The 21,523-nt window shown below is 41.2% G+C and overlaps 1 protein-coding gene across 3 annotated transcripts in view; it reads left to right on the forward strand.

Annotated features, from left to right (window-relative positions):
• Positions 1–21,523, forward strand: part of LOC126484062 (metallophosphoesterase 1) — a 148,651-nt gene that overhangs the window by 94,908 nt on the left and 32,220 nt on the right. For all 3 annotated transcript variants that reach the window (XM_050107423.1, XM_050107421.1, XM_050107422.1), the window contains exon 5: positions 15,383–15,549. In XM_050107423.1, the coding sequence (XP_049963380.1) occupies positions 15,383–15,549 (167 nt within the window). The remainder of the gene's footprint in view (positions 1–15,382; positions 15,550–21,523) is intronic.

Genomic DNA, 21,523 nt, shown 5'->3' on the forward strand with positions numbered 1-21,523 from the left:
AAAAAAATTGTAGAAAACAACATATTATGATAAATTGGCTTGTTGACCTACAGAGGTAGCAATTTTCAAGTGGTCTCTCGTTTACTTGTTATTGAGTATAGTCAGGATCTTATCACAACAATGCCCAGATGAGCCACATGTAAGTCATCTACCAAATCGCATCAACAGACCAGGAGGAAGAGCTAACACATCTTTTCTGTGTCCCACAGACATACATGTTCACACCACACACTTTGTCAAAAATCTATCCTTCAAAGATATCAGAATAAACAGTTTTGATTAGACACACATTGTTTGTGAAGAATATGTTCCGTAATGTTTTCTCTTGCTATTTACTATCTTCAAACAATGGAAACTTCAGGTAGGAATATCAGCAATGTAGGAAAAGACAGATTGCTACTTACAGTAAAGAAGAGACATCAAGCTGCAAACAGGCACAATTGAAAGACACTTACATAAAGCCTTTGGCCACAGCCTTCATCAGTAAAAGACACACACACACACACACACACACACACACACACACACACACACACACACACACACACACCAGAATGTTGCATTCCAGACACACACACACACACACACACACACACACACACACACACACACACACACCAGAATGTTGCATTCCAGCCCAAGATGCTGGAGTTGGCAGTTCTGTATGCGTGAAGTGTGCTTGCCTGTGTGTGTGAATGGTGTGTGTCTCTCTTTTACTGATGAAGGCTGTGGCCAAAAGCTTTATGTAAGTGTCTTTTAATTGTGCCTGTCTGCAATTGACGTGTCTTCTTTATGGTAAGCAGCAATCTGCCTTTTCCTACATTATTAACTATCTTCATTTCTTCTTGCACTTTAAGCGGTCTCCTTCAGATAGCGGATGTAAAATTTTCATATCGTCTGCCATATGTGACATGATTCCTACTTGCCATATATTTCTCCAGCTAAAAACAAAATCTTTTGCATTTGAGATTATTAATTGTAACTGTAGGATAATGCATTTTACTGTCATTTTAACAGTGATATGAAAACAATGGATTGCTATTCACCAAATAGAGGAGAGCCTAAGTCACTGACAGTCACAATGAGACAGACTCCCAAACATTTACACTTTTGACAAAAAGTTCTTTTTCAGAATAGAAGATACATTCACACCGCTCAGACACACACATGGCTACAGTCACTGGTGACGAGCAGTCAGGCATCAGCATCTGGAGTCATTGGCATTGTGAGAGCTGTGCGAATGTGTGTGTCTGCTACTCTTGAAGGAGAACTTTTTTTCCCAAAAATTTTGATATTTAGTTATTTAGCAGTCTCTTTCATTGTACCTGTCTGTGACTCAGTACCTCTTCTATGTGATGAATAGCACTCTATCATTTTCATATTGTTGTTATTCCATCTTGCACGTCCCGTTGTTTGATTTTGTACAATGGCTTTCCTTCCATCTGATAATCCAGTACTGTTTCCCTTTGATACTGTTCTCTAATGCAGAGTTTCTCAACTTTTTAATATCTACAACACTGTTTCCAGTCATAATTTTCATCATGCCTCCCTCTTATCTATATATCTTGACAATTGCTAATGAATACTTACTTTATTGGACAGGAATAATGGCAGACAATGATGTAGGACATGAAGCATAGTATATAAGTAACATATAAAAAAACAATGATACAGATTTCACCGCTTGGAAAAGCAGGGTAACAGATATAAATAATGTTCATGTTTGATGCAGATCAGACTCCCAACATAAAGATAAATACTGGAGTCTCAGAAAGGAATTTGCCCTCCTTGGGCATTAAATCACATTTAGCACCTGTTATTCATGGTGGCTACCAAACTGTTGCCTCTCTCAATGCAGCTGAAAAGCTCTTGCACAGTTCGGGGGGAAAGGGGGGGGGTAGGTGGGAGAAGGTGTGTTTGTTGAGAAACTGCCAAGACCATCCCTGGCATATGCATATGCTCTATAGGGTTTACATATGCTGGCCATTTCATACGTTCAGTATCTTCACTTTCTAGTGTGTCTGACACCTCAGCGGTCCTTTGTGTACAGGCATTGTCATCCATAAATAGAAAATCAGGACCTACTACTCCACTAAACAAATGAACATGATCCAGAAAAATCTCCCTGCACCGTTGCTGTGCCGTAATGGAGCTTCGCACAAATTTATTCAATGGTGTTCAGCTACTGTTCATATTGCCTGCCTGCCCACAGCATAATACCTAGGCCATACCAGTGATGTACATGAACCTTCTATGATATGTTTCTCTCTCTCTCTCTCTCTCTCTCTCTCTCTCTCTCTCTCTCTCTTTCCCCCCCCCCCCCCCCTCTCTCTCTCTCTCTCTCTCTCTCTCTCTCTCTCTCTCTCTCTCTCTCTCTCTCTCTCTCTCTCTCTCCCCCCCCCCCCCCCTTACACTAACTGGGGACCACAATCACTTGCCACAGTGAAGCAGGATTGGTCAGAGAACATCATTCACTTGCTGACCCCGACCCCAATCAGCATGCTCCCTACACCAACAGACTCTTTCTTGACAGTAGCATGGTTGAAGTAGGATACATTTAACAGGCTTTGGAGCATGTGAACCAACATGATTTAGTCACCACAAAGTGGTCCTGGCAGTGACACATGGACCAGTAGTGGCTGCAAAGCCTGCAGTGATCTGCCTAGAAGGGAAATGTCTGTTCATTTTTGCCACTAGGGCTTCATATCAATCCTTTTCTGGTGTTCTGGTCTGTGTACAGCCACCAGCATGTTTTCACATAGCATGTCCACCTCCAGCAGCCTTTTTTAATTATGATATGGCACTTTTGGACAAACCCATTACTGTGGTCACAATAGTGACTTTGCTTGGCTTTAAGCCATCCAGTTGCTTGTCCACAATCATAAGCAGTGAAATGATGTTTTCACACATGTTGTCATACCACAACCACCTTCATCAAATGTCATACTGCATGAATTGTTGACTGCATGCAGAATGTTCGTGCACAGGCTTCACCGCAGTTAATGCTTCCTGCCCTCTACATTTCCTTTTACTGTCATTGGTCGAGTGCTCTGTAACAGTTGTTAGTTGTTTCACAACAATTGGTAGCTGTTCCTTAGCAAGTGTCAGTTGTTCTGTAGCAATTATCAAGCAGTATATGTGTTTTATGTATTTTGTTGCTAATGCTACACTGTTAAACCTTGCACATTATCAAAAAAGGTAGATTTATTGCTGTTTTGCAATTGTTGATGAATGTGTTAAAACTTAAAAGGCTGAAAAAAACCATATAAAAATTATTTTTGTAAACTAAAAATCATATATCCACACTGGAAAAAAATTTTAATAAATGTTTTCTTACTGACAAAAACTTGCTCTCATGTTAGGACTGGGTTATGGGTTGATTTCAAAATACTCTCTAATGTCTCTCAGCTGCCAAAGAAGAAACATCCAAGTGGGGAAATTAAAAGACAATTTATTTATAAATTGCTCTTCAAATTTTGGGCAGCAGTGGATAATGAGTTTTCTGCATTGAAAAAAAAAGCATTTCATATAATCTTACCATTTTGAATGTTCTACCTTTTTGAAACCAGACTTTCTGCAGTGGCTGCTTTGGAGGTAAAATAGATCTCAGCTTAAACACATAATGAAGAACTCAGATGGTCTTTATAATATTAAATTCACTTTGAAAAACTCTGCTATGCAAGACTGGCCCAAGAGTGTCACTAATTATTACTAAACTTATTTTTAATTTAAATGATTTTGTAGCATTGACACAGTCTTATACAGAATGTGTTATGCTTTGCTTCTCTTTCTGTAAATCAATCAATTTTTGAACACACATTTTCTTTTTTTTCAAGACTATGCCCCGCATTTAGTGTTTCATGTTTCCCTAGAGGGGGGGGGGGGGGGGGGGGGGGGGGGGGGGGGGGAACACCACGCAAGTTGAGAATCGCTGCTCTAATGCACTACTTTACTCAGTATCCATTCGTTTCTTTTTCTTCTTTTCTGTGTTTTACTGTCACCTTCCAATTCCCACATGGTAGGACTTTAGATCCACCCTGTATCATGTGTATATATATATATATAAAAAACAAAGATGATTTGACTTACCAAATGAAAGTGCTGGCAGGTCGACAGACACACAAACGACCACAAACAAGGAAGTGGGTTTTAAGGGAGATGGTAAGGAGTCATTCCAATCCCGGGAGCGGAAAGACTTACCTTAGGGGGAAAAAAAGGACTTCCTTTCGTCTTTCCCTCTCCTTCCCTCTTTCCTGATGAGGCAACAGTTTGTTGCGAAAGCTTGAATTTTGTGTGTATGTTTGTGGTTGTTTGTGTGTCTGTCGACCTGCCAGCACTTTCATTTGGTAAGTCAAATCATCTTTGTTTTTAGATATATATTTCCTGTGGAATGTTTCCCTCTATTATAACCATATATATAAGAGGGAAACATTCCACGTGGGAAAAAATATATCTAAAAACAAAGATGATGTGACTTACCAAACGAAAGCGCTGGCACGTCGATAGACACACAAACATACACACAAAATTCTAGCTTTCGCAACCAACGGTTGCCTCATCAGGAAAGAGGGAAGGAGAGGGAAAGACGAAAGGATTTGGGTTTTAAGGGAGAGGATAAGGAGTCATTCCAATCCCGGGAGTGGAAGGACTTACCTTACGGGAAAAAAGGACAGGTATACACTCGTGCACACACACACATATCCATCCACACATATACAGACACAAGCAGACATATATGTATATATGTCTGCTTGTGTCTGTATATGTGTGGATGGATATGTGTGTGTGTGCGAGTGTATACCCATCCTTTTTTCCCCTTAAGGTGAGTCTTTCCGCTCCCGGGATTGGAATGACTCCTTACCCTCTCCCTTAAAACCCACATCCTTTCATCTTTCCCTCTCCTTCCCTCTTTCCTGATGAAGCAACCATTGGTTGCGAAAGCTAGAATTTTGTGTGTATGTTTGTGTTTTTTGTTTGTGTGTCTATCGACCTGCCAGCGATTTCGTTTGGTAAGTCACATCATCATTTTTTATATATATATATATATATAAAAAAAATCCTCCCCACTCCACCAAGAGTGTCTTTCCGCCATCCACCTAACCTTCGTAACCTCTTAGTTCATCCCTATGAAATCCCCAAACCACCTTCACTGCCCTCTGGCTCCTACCCTTGTAACCGCCCCCAGTGTAAAACCTGTCCCATGCACCCTCCCACCACCACCTACTCCAGTCCTGTAACCCGGAAGGTGTACACGATCAAAGGCAGAGCCACGTGTAAAAGCACCCACGTGATCTACCAACTGACCTGCCTACACTGTGACGCATTCTATGTGGGAATGACCAGCAGCAAACTGTCCATTCGCATGAATGGACACAGGCAGACAGTGTTTGTTGGTAATAAGGATCACCCTGTGGCTAAACATGCCTTGGTGCATGGCCACCACATCTTGGCACAGTGTTACACCGTCCGGGTTATCTGGATACTTCCCACTAACACCAACCTATCCGAACTCCGGAGATGAGAACTTGCTCTTCAATATATCCTCTCTTCCCGCTATCCACCAGGCCTCAATCTCCGCTAATTTCAAGTTGCCACCACTCATACCTCACCTGTCATTCAACAACATCTTTGCCTCTGCACTTCCGCCTCGACTGACATCTCTGCCCAAACTCTTTGCCTCTGTATATGTCTGCTTGTGTCTGTATATGTGTGGATGGATATGTGTGTGCGTGCGAGTGTATACCCGTCCTTTTTTCCCCCTAGGGTAAGTCTTTCCGCTCCCGGGATTGGAATGACTCCTTACCCTCTCCCTTAAAACCCAAATCCTTTTGTCTTTCCCTCTCCTTCCCTCTTTCCTGACGAGGCAACCGTTGGTTGCGAAAGCTAGAATTTTGTGTGTATGTTTGTGTGTCTATCGACGTGCCAGCGCTTTCATTTGGTAAGTCACATCATCTTTGTTTTTAGATATACACTCCTGGAAATGGAAAAAAGAACACATTGACACCGGTGTGTCAGACCCACCATACTTGCTCCGGACACTGCGAGAGGGCTGTACAAGCAATGATCACACGCACGGCACAGCGGACACACCAGGAACCGCGGTGTTGGCCGTCGAATGGCGCTAGCTGCGCAGCATTTGTGCACCGCCGCCGTCAGTGTCAGCCAGTTTGCCGTGGCATACGGAGCTCCATCGCAGTCTTTAACACTGGTAGCATGCCGCGACAGCGTGGACGTGAACCGTATGTGCAGTTGACGGACTTTGAGCGAGGGCGTATAGTGGGCATGCGGGAGGCCGGGTGGACGTACTGCCGAATTGCTCAACACGTGGGGCGTGAGGTCTCCACAGTACATCGATGTTGTTGCCAGTGGTCGGCGGAAGGTGTACGTGCCCGTCGACCTGGGACCGGACCGCAGCGACGCACGGATGCACGCCAAGACCGTAGGATCCTACGCAGTGCCGTAGGGGACCGCACCGCCACTTCCCAGCAAATTAGGGACACTGTTGCTCCTGGGGTATCGGCGAGGACCATTCGCAACCGTCTCCATGAAGCTGGGCTACGGTCCCACACACCGTTAGGCCGTCTTCCGTTCACGCCCCAACATCGTACAGGCCGCCTCCAGTTGTGTCGCGACAGGCGTGAATGGAGGGACGAATGGAGACGTGTCGTCTTCAGCGATGAGAGTCGCTTCTGCCTTGGTGCCAATGATGGTCGTATGCGTGTTTGGCGCCGTGCAGGTGAGCGCCACAATCAGGACTGCATACGACCGAGGCACACAGGGCCAACACCAGGCATCATGGTGTGGGGAGCGATCTCCTACACTGGCCGTACACCACTGGTGATCGTCGACGGGACACTGAATAGTGCACGGTACATCCAAACCGTCATCGAACCCATCGTTCTACCATTCCTAGACCGGCAAGGGAACTTGCTGTTCCAACAGGACAATGCACGTCCGCATGTATCCCGTGCCACCCAACGTGCTCTAGAAGGTGTAAGTCAACTACCCTGGCCAGCAAGATCTCCGGATCTGTCCCCCATTGAGCATGTTTGGGACTGGATGAAGCGTCGTCTCACGCGGTCTGCACGTCCAGCACGAACGCTGGTCCAACTGAGGCGCCAGGTGGAAATGGCATGGCAAGCCGTTCCACAGGACTACATCCAGCATCTCTACGATCGTCTCCATGGGAGAATAGCAGCCTGCATTGCTGCGAAAGGTGGATACACACTGTACTAGTGCCGACATTGTGCATGCTCTGTTGCCTGTGTCTATGTGCCTGTGGTTCTGTCAGTGTGATCATGTGATGTATCTGACCCCAGGAATGTGTCAATAAAGTTTCCCCTTCCTGGGACAATGAATTCACGGTGTTCTTATTTCAATTTCCAGGAGTGTATTTTTTCTCACGTGGAATGTTTCCTTCTATTATATATATACACACAAAGATGATGTAACTTATCAAGCCAAAGTGTTGGCATGTTGATAGACACACAAACCAATATAAACACACACACACACACACACACACACACACACACACACACACACACACACACACACAAAATTCAAGCTTTCGCAACCAACGGGTGCTTCGTCAGGAAAGAGGGAAAGACGAAAGGATGTGGCTTTTAAGGGAGAGGGTAAGGAGTCATTCCAATCCCGGGAGCGGAAAGACTTACCTTAGGGGGAAAAAAGGACAGGTATACACTCGTGTGTGCGCACACACACACACACACACACACACACACACACACACACACATCCATCCGCACATATACAGATACAAGCAGAGATTTGTAAAGGAGGATGACAACCTAGTGTCCGGAATGAGAACCGTCAAGTTTTCTGAGAAAGTGCAATTTAAAACCAGGGTGTGGAAAACATGGTAGAATATCTTTTGTATACCAAATTGTGAGAATTTATGGTAAACTGATTTCAAATATGGAGCTTCACTGATGAAACTCCAGCGATGTGCAGTAGCTAAGATCACTAATCACGTGACACTGTGAGAGTTGTGCTGCTGAGAGCATGACTGTGAGATGTTGATGTGTTAAAGAAGGAGCAAAGACTGAGTCTCATAATGGTTAAGAGCACATGGCTTCTGGAAGGCATGGGGGCAAAGGTCTACACACAGTGAAAGTTGTTACTGACAGGAGCTTTGCTGGCCGCTGTTGTTTGGTGAGTGCAGCACGTCATCTACTGCTATCAGTGGAGGCAAAAAAAGATGGTCACCACAATATTACTGGGTAAACTTATTGAAAATTAGATCAAATTTAACAAAACATCCTCCTGTTTTCTCACACATTGACGAGCATCTCACTATCATAATGTTTTTAGGTATTTTTCTCTTTGATCTCATTTTGTCTTGAAATCAGTTTTAGTTTGATTTTGTCTTTTGCTATAGGCCCTACTCCCTCAGGTTTCACCTTTTCCCGTACTTCAACCATTTTGATCTCTCTGTCATTTTTTCCTTCTCTCCTGTTTTTAACCATTTGCTTATTCTTCATTGCGGATCCTTGCTCCTTCCATCTACATAAGTACAGAAAAGTTTCCCTATCCGTAGCCAGGACTTAGTCCCACATACGATTCCTGCATTTTGCCCTGTTCATGGAATCGCCCCCAAAAGGCCTGACTATCAGATTACACATCTTTGGCTAAAACTCCTCCTGTCACAGTGACCTCTATCTGTTCAAATTATGTCAGTCCACAGCACTCGTCAACCTAGTCTTGCAAAACCATATGTATCAAATGCTCCTCTCTGTCTGTAAAATTCTCCTGCTCAGAAATCCCAAATTCCTGGATCCCACCTTCCAGATTGAAAGTCTTGTCCTCCATGAACCTGAACAGCATGCCCAATGCCCCGTCAGAAAACTCTGTTAACCTCCTCCTCTCACCTTGGACTACCACTCCCACCACCTCTACAAGAGCCTCCATCAAACCACCTCCTCATCCTCTCACATTCAACAAACCCTGCCTCGCAGATCTATTATACAGGATATCTACCACATCTTCAGAAACTATCTCCCACCACTGTAGTGAATGCAGAACTAAACAGACCTGAAACACTGTCAAGAAGCTTCCTTCTGAAAGCCTCAGTTGACTGAAGTATCAGTCTTTTCCATTGGCCTTACCTACTGCCCACTCCCAAATTCAGTCATTCTGAGATTGTTAAGGATCTTCTCTCCTTCTCCCAGTCCCTACAGTGGAAAAACATTTTTGCCACAACCTTACCAATCAAACTCAATCCAAAACCAATATTTAAGCTGGCCTAACTCAGTTCACTCCTCAATCCAACAATGATCTGCCCCCCCCCCCCCCACCTCCCACTGCCCCAAATCAACTCCTCTTAACTTTCTGAAATTTCCTAATGTTTAACCTTGCCTCTTCATCCTTTGTAAACCCTCGTCACCGGTTTTGCAAAGGCCTCGTCACTACTGCTGTGGAGGCCGAGTTGACACTGTTGTTATGGTAGACAGAGTTTGTGAGTTTGGCTTCTGAAGCAGTACACCGCTAAGACATTTTCTCCCTGCCACTATTACACAACCATGCCCCAGGGTCAGGTAATAGGATAGGTGAACAAAGATTGTACAGAACTCCAACAGATTAGTAACAAAGTCACACAAATGATTAAAAAGATTTACTAATCTTTATGACTTGTTGAATAATGAATTCTGCAACACTGCGTATAATATAAGACAAAAAAGGGTCTCAGTGGATAAGTGCAAATAATCACAGGTAAACTTCACAGTACATAACAAATTCAATTTACAACTGCCTGTTCACGTCTAAGAGTTCACTAAATGACATTCCCTGTCCAAGTCAGCCCTGGATGATGATCTGTAATCAAGTGGGTGAGACCGGCTCTTCCATTTTCTGAGTAGGCTCCTGTCTGTTGTCATCTGGCCATTGGAATATTGTATTTGGCCAGCATTTGGCTGAGGCGAGTTCGATATCTTCATCCTCAGCACTGCCCCCTGGCACTGGTGGAACTGCCGCAAGTGGCGAGTCTCTATAGCACTGGCACCAGCTCGCATTTTTGCATCTGTGGTGCTTTTGCCCTGTCTGTGTCTTGTTCGGATGACACAGCACCGTCATTCACCAAATTCCTCAACATGGAAACCAACCCTACATCTGCAGAAAGAATAACAATCGATCACCTAAAAACTGATCCTGACCTTTTAATACTACTTGCCAACAAATCCTCCACCACTGTGGTTATGAAACGCAGGTATTACGTGGTGGAGGGACTCCACCAGCTGTCAGATATGGCCACCTACAAACCATGCCACATTGACCCCATTCCTGAAATCCAGCAGGATCTCCAGTCCCTCCTCAAATCCTTAGGTCCATCACAGAACCTTTCTCCTGAGTCTCTCTCTCTCTCTCTCTCTCTCTCTCTCTCTCTCTCTCTCTCGCTCTCTCGCTCTCTCTCTCTCTCACCTCACTGCCACCACTCCCCGTACTTCTGCCTTCTACATGCTTTGTAAAGCCCATGAACTCAACCACCCATGAAGTCCCACAGTGACTGTTTACTGTGCCCCCAAAGATAGAATCTCTACACCCATAGACCAGCACCTTCAGCCTGTTCCCCTTATCCTACCATCATGTATTAAAGACACAAACCACTTTTTCTACCAACTCTCCACAATTCCTGTTCCTTTACCACGCGGCACCCTGCTTGTCATTTTCAATGCCACCTACCTCTACACTGACAACTCCAGTGCCCTTAGTCTCATCGCTATTGAACACTACCTTTTCCAGCTGCTGTCTGTTCCAAACCTACAACCTCCTTGCTCATCACCATGATCAATTATGTCCTCACCCACAACAAAAGGGAGTCAGGCCCCAGCAACTGGAGACAGTGGCCATGTGTGTGTATGAGCTTTGTGATTGTGTGTGTGTGTGTGTGTGTGTGTGTGTGTGTGTGAGAGAGAGAGAGAGAGAGAGAGAGAGAGAGAGAGAGAGAGAGAGACTTCGTTTTCAGAAGAACGTGGTGTTTATCCCCTGAGACAACTGAGAAATCTGGGAATTTTTCATTGTTTCAGTTTTCAGTTAAATTTTTGTAAATGTAACTGGCAAGATATGATACTCTAACAGAGAATTTTACTTTAGCCTGCTACTGCAGCAGTAAAAAAACACATATGTGAGAATAACATCAAACTAATACTTTAGTTGCAAAGAAAATGTGCCATTTATAACAACAAAACATAGTGCACACACAAGCAGTTGCCAACAGCAAAATATATCAAAGGCCTTATGACGAAGAGTATGCAATACTTTGTAACAATAAACTGCTTTTGATGAGCGTGACATCACAAGTGTTTACATTTCTAAAGGGTCCCATACATGAGCAACAGATCACAGTGATCCATAACACATGTGACCAATCACCTCGTAGATTGCACAGGTGTGGGCAAATCACAGTGATTGGCTGCTGATCACTGGTTGCTGGTTCCATGGAAATCTCGGGCAGTCTGATGGATCACTTTGGCTGCCAGGCTGGTTAGCAGTATCCCACTTGCAATTTTGAGTTATTTATGATATATTTATACATATTATTAAAGTTTTTAACTTCCAACCAGAGTTACATACTGTAATGTGAAGAGGAAATTTTAATTTAAATGTTCAGGACAAATATAATATACAGTTATTTGTCATTTCATACAATCTAACTCTCCATCAGTCAATTTATAATGGGTTACAGTAATCAATAGGGCTGCTATTGACAGCTTCTCTGTAGATGCCTCAAGTACATTGTGTAAATACTTGCAGCTACATTATAAGACTAGTGAATAAAAAGGAATTCAAGACTAATAAACATGATGTAAATTGTATTCATGCACTGGAAAAGTGTACAAAACCCGTTTGGCATCAGTGAAAAATGTAATATATTCTGTAAAGTAATCTACAGTTCCCAAGAAAAGTGTTTCAAACCAAGTTTAGTAAATTATAATTCTCATTTATTTTAAATTTATATTTTGCAGGTATTCCTGGGGGTATGGATATCAGCCGCTGCTGCTGCTAAACATGGCAGTTCATTTTCGATAGCAGAACTTCTTGACACAGTAACATTCATAATATTGATTGAAATTGCTTGGCAAATCACTCATGCACGGGGCGTCAAGGGGAGTGACCAATTACAGGTGACATTTTGTTTGACGGATCACAGTGATCCATCACTCATGTGTGGGGCCCTTAACAGATTGTGGGGAAATATTGAGAATTGGAGTTTGAGAACCATTTCTTTCAAAGTAAATTTCGTTTCATGCAAGATGAATTATGTTATATATGAGAATTGCAATGGTTTTTGTAAATCACAGAGCGTTTGACTCTCATTCGAAACGTAACACTTTGAGGAGCAGTCATATAGAAAAGTTTCGGACCCCGAAAACCAGCCATTTATGCCATTACTTAAAATTGTACTTGCACATTTACATTTGATATATCCTAAAGGGTAACACATGCTAAAAAACGACCAATATTTTATGCGAAAGCTTAGCTTTTCTTGTAGTTATACATTACTGCATGTATATTAATTTAAATGTTTAACTTTTCCTATTTGTGTGTTCGCACTACTTAACAGTGATGTTACTATTAGCTGACTACATCATGTGTTCTATGCTCTGAATATCTGCTGTTATTGGCCTGGCTAGATCAAGTGACATGAGCTATGACTGGCTGTGGAAAGCGCATCACGGAACACAATCTCAATTTCAGTGCTTCGGAAGCTGTCGTGATGTGTTTTGGAGAATTCGCATTTATACTTTTGTAATACGAAAATACGCAGCGTAGGTGTTGTGACGCATCAAAGATCTTCACAAAAAGCATTGGTTTTTGCTGGGTTTCGTTTCCTAAAGTGCCAGGAAGTTTTACGTTGATGTATAAAACCATCGTCATTCAAAGGCTTGATAAGTTTTAAAACTCCAAGGAAAAGTATATGGTCACTTAACACAAAAAAAGTGTATTTTCACCCTGGTAAAAGTGAGCTTTTACCGGGAGGACCGAACAAGATGGCACGGTGGTTAGCACACTGGACTCGTGTTTGGAATGACAGTGGTTCAAAACACCATCTGGCCTTGCTGATTTAGGTTTTCCGTATTTCCTTAAATCGCTTCAGGCAAATGCCAGGATGGTTTCTATGAAAGGGCAGTGCTGACTTCCTTCCCTATCTTTCCCTAATCCGACAGGACTGATGATCTTGCTGTTCGGTCCCCTTCCCCAAAACCAACCAACCAATCATCACCTAGATAAAAGAGGTTTTTTTTTTTCCTTTCTCATCGGTGTGTATACCATGAAGAAGGCCTTTTGTGTCTGAAAACTAAATGTTTAGCCATCTCTTTCATTGTGACATATCCTCTGTGTGATGAGTAGCAATCTAACCTTTACATATTGTTATTATTCCTTCCTGGACTTTCCATTGCTTGATTTTACTGTAATTTTATGCCGGCCATTGTGCCTGAGTGGTTCTAGGCACGTCAGTCCGGAACAGCGCTGCTGCTACAGTTGCAGGTTCGAATCCTGCTTCGGGCATGGATGTGTGTGATGTCCTTAGGTTAGTTAGGTTTAAGTAGTTCTAAGTCGGGGGGACTGATGACTCAGATGTTAAGTCCCATAGTGCTCAGAGCCGTTTGAACCATTTTGTAATTTTATTTTCACATCTTTATTTGTATTTTATCTCCTTCTCTTAACTTATGCAAGCTGAACATGCATCTGCACTCTATGCTGACATAGTCTATCTTGCTGTTATAAGTGTGATGCAAAAGCACAAAAGGCAGTTAGTACTTTGTGACCTTGCTGTGACATGTTACTGTGTAAAAAGCTGAATGAGTATGTTTTCTCTATTATGTATGCTCCATTTTATCTCATGTTTTACAGTAACTATTTGTATTTTATCTTTTCTGTTCTTTTTTAGTTCTGATGTCTGATTTCATGAAAATAACACAGCTATGAACCACTTGCAGCTATCCTCTGCCTGTGTCTGGTGAGGTTGAATTTTGACCCTTAATTAGTGTGATTAATTCATCAGAAAAAAACTCTTTTTGAATTGCATTTTATAGATATCTCCCCCATTCTAAGAGTAGTACCATGCATGTGACAAAGACTATCAGTGACATCCTCTGCTTTCTGTTATGTCTGCCAAGTGAAACTTTCTAATATACACAATCAAAGGCTTTTGCAAAGTCACAAAATACACCAACACAATAATTTTTCTCGTTTAGCCATGTCAAGACCTCATTTCTGAAAACTTGTGTTGCTTGCTGTATGGCGAATCCATTATGAAAGCCAAATAGTTAACAAGTTCTTCCCAGATAAGTGAGTCAATGTTCTGTCGTGGACCGTTGTCTCAAATATTTTTGGAAAAGCTGTAAAGATCGAGAGACTGAAAAAAGTCTAAATTAGAGATGGTTTACTTATCATCAGTTTTATAGCTGAGTGTTGCTGCAACATACTGTATTTTGGTCTGACAGAAAATGTGCCCCATGTTGTTCATTGATTAAAAAGGGAGTTTATGGTAATTCTGTCATGTAAGCACAGGATTTTAATATTCTATTAGGAACAGCCACTTTTCTTCTGTCATAATTCTTTCTGTCCTCTGTTCATCTCATTTTCCATTAACCTGTCTTTCTCCTTAATTTATCTTTGCTTCTCACTTTGTCCTTATCATCTCTGGTCGGTATCTGGCACAGTGGTTACTAATGTACCATCTTTGACCTCCTCTCTCTGACACTTTCTTCTTCATCTTTGTGTAACTTCATTCTCACTACATACACCGATTGAAGTGGTGCAGTGGTTACCACAGTGGACTCACTTTTGGGAGAACAGGGGTTGAAATTCCCATCTAACCATCTTGGCTTATGTTTTCCATGAGTCCCCTAAGTTGCTTAAGGAAAATGCTGGGACAGTTCCTTTGAAAGCATGTGGCCAATTTACTTCCTCATCCTTCCCTAATTTGAGCATATTTTCTGTCTGTAATGAGCTTGTTGTTGAATGTATGCTAAACACTAATCTTCCTTTCTTTGTCCTTACTACAGGTGGGTCTCTCCCATCCTGGGATTCAAGTGGCCTGGCTTTCCTTTTTAACCACCCCCATGTATTCCTCTTTCCTCCCTGACAAAGAAACTATTAGTTCAGAAACCTAGGTATTCTGTTGCTTGTATTTTATATGTGTGTATTGACAGTACTATACTTTTCACCCCCCTGAAGGAAATTTCTGGTAAGCAATTTTGTGTCATTATATGTTGCTTTTCTTGACTGATCATAATACGTTGCTTTTCTTGACTGATCATAATACGTTGCTTTTCTTGACTGAATTTTTCTGTGGTACAGTTATGTTCTCAATATGAAGATATACTCATTGCTTGAATTCCCCTTCTTTCCCTTCCAGGATTAGCCCATATCTTCATGAGCGATTTGCAACTGCATTTAATGCCCCCCCTGTTCGACTCGTGTCAATCAAAGGAAACCATTTTGTGCTGATAAACAGTATGGCAATGGAAGGTGATGGGTGCTTCCTTTGCCGCCCAGCAGAATTGCAACTACAGAGGATCTCAAGTAAGATATGACCAAGTGTAGCAAAATTATTTTCTGTAGCTGACTGATGTGTGCCCCCATAGAAACATGCAACAAAAAAAGTATTTACACAAGACTTCAGGCTGTTGCTCTTTCTCTAGCAGTACGCACATTCACAGAGAACTACTCAAACACCCAAACACGCACATAAGCAGCTGCAGTGAGAGCGATGCCAGATGGTAGATAAAACTGGGGAAAAGTTGTAGCGCAGTTTCTATTGGGTTCAATTTTTGTGATGTTTTAAACAGGCATGCAGATTTCAAAACTGTAGTTAGTTTTCTTCTACGAGGTCAAGTTTTTTTTCTTGGCGCCTGATGTGAATGTGTGCACTGTTCATGGGATGAAGCATTTCTCTGGCTGGCAACAGGAGGGTGAATGACACTGTAGTAAATCATTGACAGGTTCATATTGTCTAAACCACTTCAGTTACACTTAAGATACTGTAGCGAGATGTGTTTGCTCTGATATAGTGAAGCTCATTCAGATGTGGACTCAAGAGTCCTTGTTTGTATACAGTGTTTAGCTTTTATTTATATGTGAAATGAAATCTTTCCTTATGTTGGCTTCTGGAAGTTCATGTCATAAGTGCTTCAACAGCCATGATTTGTGTTGCTATATATGTGGCAGTTTTACTATCCCACAAAAGGAGAAACATTGCACATTTGCCTGGCAAACCTATTTTAAAGCAAAAATTGGTGATCAAAATAATCATAGGTCCCCTCACAAAGCGTGCAAGAAGTGTGTCAATAAATTACATATTTGGATGAATGGAATACAGGATAAACTTCGATTTGGTATATCTGTGATTTGGCAGGAGCCTAGAGAATCTCTCAAGTGATTGTTACTTTTGTATAGTGAAAAAGTCTGGATACCATAAGCTAAACAAGTGTAAAATAGAATATCCTAGTTTACCGTCAGCTATACTTTTAGCATAGAGAGTAGAAGAGAAAGTGTGCTGACTCCCCACCTGTTAACACAGGCAGCATAGGACGGGTGGCATGCCTGCAAACTCTGAGCAGCACTGTCGCTTGAGATCTAAGTTCATGCGGTTTTGCTTTATCTGAAGGTGTGTTTTGCTATTGCCTGTGCTTATTTTGTGAGTGTATTTATGGTGGTGTGAGTGAACATTGAAGAGTTGAAGTCTGTGGTGAATAGTTGGTGTTTAGGGATACAGTTACTCGTATTTGAAGAAGGATAAAAAATGCCAATTTGTTTTGTTCCAGTGTGCAGATCTGGCTACCAAGAAAGTAAAGGTAAACATTTTTTAGGCCTCCAAAAGACGAAGTAGAATTTGCAAAATAAAATGAGTCAAAGCAATTCCTCGGAAAGACAGAATTCTAACTCATAATTGTTTCGCGTGTGATTCACATTTCTGTGAGGAACTTATTATAAAATCTGATGTGTTTATCATTGAGGGTAAACAAGTTAAAATTCCAAGACAAAGGTGGTCTCTAAAATCAGGGCAGTTCCTCATTTATTTCAAAATGTACCAAAATATCTATCGAAAATATTACACAAAAGAAAACCATTGTCAGAACACTCACAAAAGAGTAGCTGCTGTAAAGAAAATGTTCAACAAGTAATTCCGATGTTTCCCAGTGTTTCATCTGTCGAGGAAAATGTATTGAAGATACTGTGTGCAGTGCTCATTTCACTAAAGAGAACATTAAACTGTAAGAAGCTGGAAGTTGTGCGGTTACATAATAAACTAAGAACAGTGAATGCAGTAATCCATCTACTGCAAAAGCAGCTCTCAGACGAAAAGTGTAAGACAGCTCAATCAAATCTCCTAGATCATTCCAAACTGAGTAAGAAACAGAAAATGATAGTGGACACTATGATAAAGAAATGCCAATTAAAAAGCACTAAGGGAATGTGGTATGATGACGAGTTTCTTAAAAATTAAGTTGCCCAAAGGATACAGACATTGTTTGAAGCATGGTTTGTTGCCACTTCCTTCTGAAACACATCTTCGAAATGTAGTAAAGGGTCTGAAATGCTCATATGGAATCAATACACATGCTGTGGAGGCCATTAAGAATTATTTTCTGGAAGAACAAGTTGAAAACAAACGCTTAGGTGTGCTGATTTTTTATGAAATTAAGCTTCAAGAAGAACTATAATTTAATAACAATTTCCTGAAAGTTGATGGTTTCATCAATTTAGAAGAGTATACTCCGGACGACTGTAAGAATAAACTTACCAGTCATGCTCTCGTGTTCATGTTTGCTCCTCTGTTGCATAACTGGATCCAACCTGTTGCTGTGTATGCAAGTCGCAATGCAACTCCAGGCGACGTTGTCTTGCAGATATTTATTCAAGTGATTATCCAGCTGGAACAAGAATTATTGCATTCACTTGTGATTGCAGTCCACAAAGTAAAAAGGTCTGGCAATGTCTTGCTCTATATCAAATCCTGTTGACGAAACCAGAAGAGTTTGGGCATTTTCAGATGCTGTTCATGCAATAAAGTGTGCAAGAAATAATTTCTGTGATAAAACTGAAATACTTTTTACCGATGAGATCATCAACTGTAATTTTTATCACAGAGTCTATCAAGAAGATAATTTCCCAGGCTTTGCCAGATTAAAAGTTTGCCACACGTTAACTTCCACCCACTTGAAATTAAAGCAACAGGATTCGAAGGCAGTGAATCAACAGAATCATTCACTAGATATATGAACAACATAGTGTATGCACTTAATTCTTCATTTCCTAAGGATGCATTGTACAAAAACTCAGAGGCTCTCAAAATGTTAATGAAATGGAAAAGCATTCTCGCCGATAAAAATAACAGCTTTGCTTCCAAAAGAACTCTCCAGTCTCTAAGAGTAACCATTGAAATTACATTGTAGATTTCTGAATATTTGTGGGAAAAAGGTTTCAGCTATATCTTGACTGCAAAATTTAATCAGGACCCACTTGAACGACATTTTGATTTCATAAGGTCTCTGAGTTGCAATGATCACCCGCCAGTAATAGACTTCTTGAGCTTGCACACGTTACAGTGCGTTTACATTCCTGTAAAACTAGCCCTATTGTCTGGCGGAAACTGTGAACATAAATGTGAATTTTCATTGATGTCATATGTATGCCAAATGCGGATGTTAGCCAGACATTTGCAGCAAAAGAACAGAGACAGAGTTCTGGAAATGGAAGATGTAATTAAAAAAGTGCTTTGTGTTCCACATAACTTCACAGAGGCTCATCCCAATCCATAACATGTTCTGGAGAGTCTTGAAAGCACCACAGGAAAGGAATGTTTAGTTTTATCATCTGGCAGGTTACGAGGTGCATCAAGCAAGAAAAGCCGGCCACAGTGGCCAAGCGGTTCTAGGCGCTACAGTCTGGAACTGCACCACTACGGTCACAGGTTCGAATCCTGTCATGGGCATGTATGTGTGTGATGTCCTTAGGTTATTAAGTAGTTCTAAGTTCAAGGGGACTGATGACCTCATATGTTAGGTCCCATAGTGCTCAGAGCCAAGCAAGAGAAGCTGTAAAATGCCATAAGCGTTTGTGCCTTCTAAGCCGAAATTCATCTGACATCCCATTCTCTTTACTTACATCTATTAGACATTACAGCTCTTCCACAGAAAAGACATTGCTCACATATCCATCGAAAGTCATCTTCAATGTTCTTATGCAGGTGAAAAATATAGTCGCAGTCAAACTCCATGAGGACAGTTTATGGGGTGACATTTTTTATGATTGCCTTAATAGTTTGGACCACATAAGTGTTGAAATATCTAACATTGGATGCTGCAAAGATCATGTAATGGACATTGTTCCCAAGCTGATTCTTAATTATATGAAATGCCGGTTTTTCACTGGCATTAAACAAATTCAGAAAGAGTTGAAGTCTTCAAAAACTTCCAAGACTGCCCGGAAACTATCCAAACTAGTTGACAACTGATGTCTACTGAGGTAAGTTAATTAAATCCATCTACTTTTCATATGATTACATAAATTTTATGAATGAATAAGTTCGTGTGCAGCATTTGGTGTAATAACATGTTTTTCTGTGGGTCGTAAGTGGAGCAACTGACATCTCGCGGCAAAATCTATGAACTAGTGGAGACGGCACATGTTTTGTTCTACTCACTATGCTCTCAGCTGAAATCCCAGTGTCAATTTTCAACGAATTGCCCTGATTGGAAATACAGAAGTATGGCTCTGGTGAAGATGGAAGTGACAAAAGTGATGAAGATTTTGTTATTGAAGATGATTTCCTTCATAAGGGGTTTGAGCAGCATGAGTTGAATAATATGGCATGAGATTTGTGAGTATATAGAAAAAGCTTCAGAACTGTCAGCATCAAGACTGCAAGAGAAAAACTTGCTTGAAAAAGGAGCTAAAGTATCCTACATTTGATCAAGAGAGATTGCTGTTCTGCAATATTTCCTGTGTGATGATGGATTTATATATTGTGATAACAAACATAGTTTAATGATTCAGAAGTGAATTTCAACCTATAATGCAACTGAATAGCGATTGTTCATTGATAACAGAAAGCGGAGCTTGAAGTATGTCGTCCTTCACAACAGAAATTTATCTTCTGTAGTCCCAATAGGCCATTCAGTTTTTTGCTTGAAGAATATGAAAACATAAAGAGAGCCATTGATTTGTTGAAGGGTGTGAAAACATAAAGAGAGCCATTGATTTGTTGTAATATCACATGGACCATTGGATCATCTGGATTGATCTTAAAATGGTGTGCTTCCTCCTTGGCCAACAACTGGGATATCAAGTGTCCCTGATATTTGTGTATGTGGGACAGCAGATCTCAAGAGAAGCGTTGGGTACAGTCGAATTGGCTGCCACGATCTGACCTGTAATGTGGTGATTCAAGCATTCTTCATCGGCTACTTGTTGATAGAAAGGGCATTGTATTTTCACCTCTACATGTAAAACTGGGTTGCATGACAAAGCATTCTACATTGACCACTTGTTGACAGAAAGGTCATTGTATTTGTACCTCCGCATATAAAACTGGATAACATGAAGTGATTTTTTAAAGCTTTGTCAATTGAAGGAGATATTCAAGGCTCTCACTTCAGTTTTTCCTGGCCTGTTACGTGGAAAAATAAAGACCAATGTGTTTGATGATCGACAGATGATGGCAGCTCATTAAAGATGACCATTTCACCAGAATAATTACATAACTTGAAACAAATGCTCTGTTGACATTCAGAAAAATTGTCAAAGACTTTCTTGGAAATACAGGACACAGAATTACAACAGAATTGTCCCACAACTTTTGGGGAGATTCAAAGTGCTTGGTTGTAAAATGAGCATCAAATTATGTTTTTTGCATAGCCATCATGCTTACTTTCTGGAAAATCTTGTTGCAGTCAGCAATGAGCAGACTGAGTGATTCCAGTAAGATTTGTAGGTCATGGATGCACATTGTCAAAGTAGATGGGATGAATATATGATGGCTGATTATTGTTGAAGCATCAAGCACCAGAATGTCCACAGATTAAAAACTCCAGAAGAACTGTAAACAAAAATTTTGACCTTAAAAATATCTATGTTTACCATTTGGTAAAGAAACTGTACGATTTCTGTGAACACAGTGTATCTTGCAGTAACTGTGAGGGTCATTGCAAAGGTCATGGCAACTATTTTTTGTCTCAAAAATGGTAAAGAATTAAAAAATTCTGAAATATGCGACTGGAAGATTAGTTCATATGTAAACATTGCATGTAGGGTGATGGATGAACGTACACACTGCCATAAAGATATAGCATGAGAAAAAAGATGAAACAAGTTTTGTTATTTGAAGTATGTTTTACTGTTAATAGCAATGGTACACAATAGTAGAGGGCAAAACATGGACCTGTTACTTCTTACTGCCCCCTTGAAATAGTCTCCCATCAAATCCATCTTGCAGTACCAATGGTGTGGAGAACATCATATACCAGTGGCCTCACCATGAGTGGATCAGATCTAA

The sequence above is a fragment of the Schistocerca serialis genome, chromosome 6 (assembly GCF_023864345.2).
Source record: "Schistocerca serialis cubense isolate TAMUIC-IGC-003099 chromosome 6, iqSchSeri2.2, whole genome shotgun sequence".
Classification (NCBI taxonomy): Eukaryota; Metazoa; Arthropoda; class Insecta; order Orthoptera; family Acrididae; genus Schistocerca; species Schistocerca serialis.